At 39.9% G+C, this 7,229-nt stretch overlaps 1 protein-coding gene and 1 pseudogene across 1 annotated transcript; both read left to right on the forward strand.

Moving 5' to 3' along the window:
• Nucleotides 1–930: 930 nt before the first annotated feature.
• On the forward strand, nucleotides 931–1,878 carry LOC101441054 (olfactory receptor 2V1-like). The gene has a single exon (XM_004447428.1). The coding sequence runs from the start codon at nucleotides 931–933 to the stop codon at nucleotides 1,876–1,878; it is 948 nt and encodes a 315-aa protein (XP_004447485.1).
• Nucleotides 1,879–5,043: 3,165 nt separating this feature from the next.
• LOC131275369 (olfactory receptor 2V1-like) lies at nucleotides 5,044–6,811 on the forward strand (annotated as a pseudogene).
• The last annotated feature ends 418 nt before the right edge of the window (nucleotides 6,812–7,229 follow it).

Here is a 7,229-nt window from a genome sequence, read left to right on the forward strand (position 1 = left end):
GTGGGAGTTGACTGCATACCAATTCACTATCCTATCCTCATGAGTCAGAGGATCTGTCTCCAGATTGTTGGAAGCTCCTGGACCTTTGGGTTACTAGATGGAAAGACCCAGGTTTCAGGACTGAACCAGCATAGGAATAATCTGAAGGATTTAAGTCTCTGAGAAATAAGAGACTTACTAGACAACTATCAAAACGATGATGATGGATGCTCCATTCAGAAAATAAGGAGTATCTTCAGTTGGAAGCAAAACAATTCCATACCTCTGCCCTATTATATCTATTTTTCTTCTCTGTCTGAAGCAGTCTGTGTAGACATCATCCCAAATCTCTCAAGATTGAGGAATGAACAAAAATAAGATGAGAGTGTAATCACTGACTAAAGAAGATTTATTGTTACTGTAGTTATCTTGTGTTAACTGAGTAATTTGTAACACTGATATAAAAAATGATTCCTAGAACTTTTCTCTTAACAAAATAAAGATTAAGAACATCTGAAGTTTCCATTACCTTCCCATACTTTAACACATACAAATTATGTCTTGAGAATGAGATGGTCCCCAGTTCTGGTAGAGCTAGTTCCTCAATTTCATACAGATGAAAAATTCAGGGTCATGGGGCTAAGCCAAAACTTTTCCTGCTTTTCCTGGTTCTGAGACACATAAACTAGTTCAGTTTCTACTTTTCTTTGTATGGATACATACAATTATGGGTATGCAGTCCAATTTTATGACAGAGCAAAGATCTTCTCATCTGTTATGGTGACATGAAAGAGTGTCCTCTTGAATGTTACAAATCATATGCTGTTGAGCTCTGACGAATTACAAAATAAATAGGTGACTAAAGAAGAAACACTGAGGGATAAGTAAAGACATCACTCAATCCCAGAATTTCTTTCTCCATGTTCTCAGGTGACCTGGAACAACAGAGACATGGGGACGTGGTTGAACCAATCATCTCTAAATGGATTCCTCCTCATGGGCATCTTTTCCCATAGCCAGACTGATCTTGTCCTCTTCTCTGTTGTCATGGTGGTCTTCACAGTGGCTCTCTGTGGGAATGTCCTTCTCATCTTCCTCATCTACGTCGATCTTCGACTTCATACACCCATGTACTTCTTCCTCAGTCAGCTTTCCCTCATGGACCTCATGTTGGTCTGTAACATTGTGCCAAAGATGGCTGTCAACTTTTTGACTGGCAGAAAGTTCATCTCCTTTGTGGGTTGTGGCATACAAATTGGCTTTTTTGTCTCTCTTGTGGGATCTGAGGGACTCTTGCTGGGACTCATGGCTTATGACCGCTATGTGGCCATTAGCCACCCACTTCACTATCCTATCCTCATGAGTCAGAGAGTCTGTCTCCAAATTGTTGGAAGCTCCTGGGCCTTTGGGTTACTAGATGGAGTGATCCAGATGGTGGCATCCATGAGCTTCCCCTACTGTGGCTCCAGGAAAGTGGACCACTTCTTCTGTGAGGTTCTCTCCTTGTTAAAGTTAGCCTGTGTAGACACATCCATTTTTGAGAAAATGATATATGCTTGCTGTGTCATCATGCTCTTCCTTCCCTTCTCAATCATTGTGGCTTCTTATGCTCGCATCCTGGGGGCTGTGCTCCATATGAATTCTGCTCACGCTAGAAAAAAGGCTCTGGCCACCTGTTCCTCCCACCTGACAGCTGTATCCCTCTTCTATGGAGCAGCCATGTTCATCTACCTGAGGCCTAAGCGCTACCGGGCCCCTAGCCATGACAAGGTGGTCTCTGTCTTCTACACAGTCCTTACACCTATGCTCAACCCCCTCATTTATAGCTTGAGGAATCGGGAGGTGAAGGAGGCTCTGAAGAAGGGGTTGGACCATTGCAAGATTGGCAGCCAGCCCTGAAGGCCAGGACAACCAGCACCTGGCCCTGCCTCTGCTGGCTGTGTTATGTTGCTAATTCCCTCTTCTTTTCTGAGGGTCTGGTTTATAAAGTACTTGAACTCAATTCATTGTTTCTTTTTTTTTTTTTTTTTTTTGACCATAGAGGTGAAGGTTTATTTCTGTACTCTCAATTCTATTCCACTGATAGATGTGTCTATCTTTATGCTAGTACCGTGGTGTTTTGACCACTGTACCTTTGTAACATGTTTCAGGCTTGGCAGTGAAATGCCTCCCAAGTTGCTCTTCTTTTTCAGGATGCTTTTGGCTATCTGGGTGATCATTCTGTTTCTTAATTATCTTTTTTTGAGTCTTTTATTGAGTACTTAGCAAGTGCTGGCACAGTCTTTTTCCCTTTACATACCTTCTATATTATTTATTTGAAGATTCAAGCTAATAAATATGGATATCATAAAGGGAAACTTTCTAGAAGGAAAAATTAAGTCTCTATAATTCATTTTGAAAAGTTCTACCCCCCTCTTATGTTCCAGTAGAGATTTTATAAGCTTCCTTTAGGTGTATCTTATTACTGTTTATAGGTTTATCCAGCAGAGATAATATCTTGTTTATTTTCATATTACCAGTGCCTGGCCCTTTGCCTTATATACAGCAGTTGCTCAATAAAACCCTGTTGAATGAAGTTTATATATATATATATATATATATATATATATATATATATATATATATATATATATATATATATATATATATATATGAAGTCTTTTGTAAAGCACTATTCACATGCCAAATTTGCTGTGGCAGCTGCGATTCATTTCAGCACTTGAAGTTCTTATACAGAAAAGTGTATCCGCTAAGGGGAATGAAGATTGGAATGGAAATTAAGACAAAATTTGAGCCATTATTTTAAAACTTAAGTATCAGTCAAGATCCAGTTAGCCATCAACCTACATCAGTTATTTTAACAGAGGGAATTTAATATAAAGAATTCAGAAAATGGACAATAAAAAGGCAAAACAAAAACAGAAAGGATCATTGAGTGAAAAACAGCAGTAAGAAACCACTGTCTCTAGGTACCACCATTTGTGGGGGAAAAAGGAAAGGATTAAGGTAATTAGAACCTGTTAGCTTGGAGCACAAACACCTGAGAAGTGGGCACTGGCCAGATGGGATTCTTCCTCATAAGGGGTCTTAAGGAGGGGATAGCCAGACCTCTGAGAAGGCTGACCCACTCTGACTGGTGGTGGTATCTCCGTAGTGCAGAGGAAGCAGAGGGACCTGCAAAGCTGAAACAGACTTCTGAGACATGAGTGCTGTGTGGTTGGTTCTGTGAGCCCAGGAGTTCAGAAGAAGGTCTCTCATCCCAGACCTCTGAAGAATGAAGACTGGTCAGCTATTGTTTGTTTCCTCTGAAAGACAGAATGAGATTGGTTCTGGAACTGTGAAAATAAATCCTGCACATCATACACCTGCCAGAATTAAGAAACCTTGCTAGGACGCTATTGACAGGGAAAACAGGAAATCATAAAGACATTATTTCTTTTTCTCTCTTCCCCTATTGGCAGATCCTAATTTGAATTTTGATGGCAAACCAGCTCTGGTATCACAAACCAGAGTATAGAAGTGTGGGTTTGGATCTGAGGCAATAGTTTAATAACTGGCAAAGTCCACCTACACCATTTTACCCATATTTGAATTTCAGAAAATCAGTAACACAACATATTGCTTTTGCCAAAGTGTCACTATACTTCATATACCTGCATGGCATCCTTCAACAGTCAAGGTACCATCCGGGCAATGTTAATTATAATCCAAATTCAGTCACAATCTTATCTGAATACTAACTACCAACAACATCCAGTATACACAATAATAAAGGAAGGAGGAGAAAGAGAAGAAATTAGCCTACACATATGTATATACACACATACACACAACAGCACACCAATTGTTCCTGATGCCGTATTTGATATTTATGATGCTCTTTTTTCACTTACAATTGCCTAGTTCCTTTGCCCTCAATTAGAACCTCATCTGGTTGGAATTATTCACATGTTGATAAAAGCCACATGATTATATCATAAATGGAAACTTATGTCTTCCTTAGCTGGAGTCAGGATTTCTCCCTTGTGTAAGGACTCAGCTCAAGGGGCCCATCTCCCTGGCCATGGATCTGGGTAGCTCCATTCTAGTTTAGGAATTTACTGGGGGCCTGTGTACAAAGAGTGTGTCCTGTCGAGTCATCTTATATCTTCATTTTCTTTCTTTGCCTCAGTCGTCTTTGTAGTGAGATAAGGTAAAAATAAGTACATCAGCATATGAATGTCTTGTAGACATGACAATCATCCATTTGCAGAGGATATCCTTGTTTTTTGTACATCTCTGAAGATATTTCTTATTTTATCTCTCACTGTCTCTCATAGAAAAGAATCAAGTAATGAACTCTCTTTACCTTCAGGTCAAAGTCAAAGATTCCTGGAAATTCAAGGGCAGGCTTTGTTTAAAAAAAAAGGACTATTGCAGCTACATATCATTATATTGTGTGTTATTTTATTCAACCTACATGTATATATTGAACAAGGCTTTGTGAGCCAGGCACCGTTTTAGACAATGCTGATTACATGTTAAACAATAAACCGTGTTCATATTCTAGTTACATGAGACAGACAGTAAAAGTACATCATCTAAGTATATGTGAAATGTCAAATACTGTACAGTGATATGAGAAAACTAAAACAGATGGGTTTAGAGAGTGCCAAATATTTATAGTTTTTCATATGCCTTTAATGGCAGGCCTCTCAAAAAGTTGGCAATTAAGTAAAATCTGAGAGAAGAAATCTGTGAGTGGTCTAGAGTGGGGAGCACGCAATGACCCAAGGCTGGAAGTGTGTCCAGTTTTCTGAGAAAATTCAAGGAATTACAGTGAGTGAGAGACTGAGTAGTAAGAGATGAGGCCAGAGGCACTGGAGTTTGTGTGTGGAGAGGATCATTTAAGACCTTGCATGCCATGGTAAGGATTTTAGCTTTATTTGGAGTAGCTGGGAAAGTAACTGACCTACTTTCAGCAGGGTATTAGTTCATAGGACTTACATTTTAGCAGAATCATTGAACTTTTAATGGAAAAGACTCAAGGGGTTCAAGGAGAAAAGCTGGGAGACCAGGAAAGAGATGAATGCAATAATCCAGCTGAGCAAAGGCGGTGGCTTTGACCAAGGTAGTAGCAGTGTGGATGGTGAGAGTTGATGGGATTCTGAGATTTTTAATGTAACAAGAAGCTTTACTGATGGTTTGGACATAGGGAATGAAAGAAATAGAAGCATTAGGAATGATTCCTGAGTATGGGCCATGATGTGGACCACTGACCATGAGGTGCAGAGGTGCCCAGAGATGTACTTACCAAATGCAATGGATGTGTCATGATGATGGGAATGAGTGTTGCTGGGGGGGGGAGTGGTGGGGTGGGGGTGGTGGGGTTGAAGGGGTCCTCATATATCTTTTTGTAATGTAATATTTTTACAAAATCAATTTAAAAAATTAAAAAAATTTTAAAAAAATAATAAAAAGAATGATTCCTTGAATTTTTGCCTGAGCAAACAAAGGCAAAAGAACACCTCAGGTCTCCATTACCTTCCCTCATTTTAACACAAATTATCTCTAGGGAATGATATGATCCAAGCCCTGTTGGAGCTAGTTTTTCAATTTCATGTGATCCCAGATAAGAGTCAGTGTCACATGGCTAAGCCAAGACTTTGCCTGCTGAAGAGGAATTTTCCAATAATTCTAAGAGACAAAAACTAGTTCTGTTTCTACTTTTCTTGGTATACAAATATAGCTATGCAGTCCAAGACTATGGGGTAGCAGAGATCTTCTCATCTGTGTCATGGTTATAAGGAAGAGTATCCTCTTGTATGTCCCAAAGCACAGGTAGTTGACTTCTGATGAATTACAAAAGAAACAGATGACTGAAGAAGAAACACTGAGAGATAAGACACATCACTCAATCCCAGAATTTTTCTCTCCATGTTCTCAGGAGACCTGGAACAATTGAGCGAACTAATCATCTTTAGGTAATTTTTTCCTCACAGGTATCTTTTCCAGTCTCTGGACCGACCTTGACCTTTCCTCTGTGGTCCTGGTGGTCTTCACAGTGGCTCTCTGTGGGAATGTCCTCCTCATCTTCTTCATCTACACTGATCCTTGATTTCAGAGCCCTTTTACTTCTTCCTTAGTCAGCTTTTCCTCATAGACTTCCTGTTGGTCTATAACAATGTGTCAAAGATGGCAGTCAATTTCCTGTTTGGCAGAAAGTCCATCTCCTTTGTTGGTTATGGTGAGAAAATTGTGTGTGTGTGTGTGTGTGTGTGTGTGTGTGTGTGTTTGTCTCTGTAATGGGATCTAAAGGGCTCTTTCTGGGAGTCAGAAAGTCTGTGTCTAGATTGTTGGAAGCTCCAGGGCCTTTGGGTTACTAGATGGAATGATCCATATGGCAGCAGCCATGAGCTTCCCCTACTGTTATTCTAGGAATGTGGACCATTTCTTCTGTGAGGTGCCAGCTTTATTGAATCTGACCTGTGCAAACACATCTCTTTTAATATTCTTCTCTTGTGTTATCATGCTCCTCCTTCCCTTTTCTATCATTGTGACCTTATATGCTTGCATTCTGGGGCTATGCTCCATATGATCTCTGGTCACACTTGGGAAAAGACTATGGCCACCTGTTCCTCCCACTTAACAGCTGTCTCACTCTTCTACAGGGCAGCCACAGTCATTTACAATGGGGCCTAAGTGCTACTGGGCCAGCAGCAATGACAAGGTGGTCTATGTCTTCTACACGGTCCTTGCACCTATGTTCAACACCCTCATTTATAGCTTGCCGATCCTAGAATTAACAGGGGCATTGAGGAAGGGACTGGACTGTTATAGGATTGGAAGCTAGCACTGAAAGCCAGGCATCCTGCTGTCTCCTGGCTGTGGTGTATTAGTAAATCCCTCCTCCTTTGTGAGAATCTGTTTTCTCATCAATAGATGAAAATCATGACACCTGACCTACCTTACAGGGATTCTGTTAGGGGTTCATGGTATGTAATCTACAGCCATTTACAGACATGTTGAACTGGCAATATTGTCATAATAATGTCTTATAAAGTAATTGAACTAAATTTATGCTATTTCTTTATTCTTCTAGTAAAGTTGTCTTGTATATTGTGTACATACTAAAGGCAGGCACTGTACTTTCCTATTTATATACCTTCTATATTAGTTAACTGATGTTTCAGGCTAATAAATATGGATATCTTAAATGGAGACTTTCTAGATGACAGTAATTAAATCTCTAAAATTCTTCTCGGATAGTT

This window comes from Dasypus novemcinctus, chromosome 2 (genome assembly GCF_030445035.2).
Source record: "Dasypus novemcinctus isolate mDasNov1 chromosome 2, mDasNov1.1.hap2, whole genome shotgun sequence".
Lineage (NCBI taxonomy): Eukaryota > Metazoa > Chordata > Mammalia > Cingulata > Dasypodidae > Dasypus > Dasypus novemcinctus.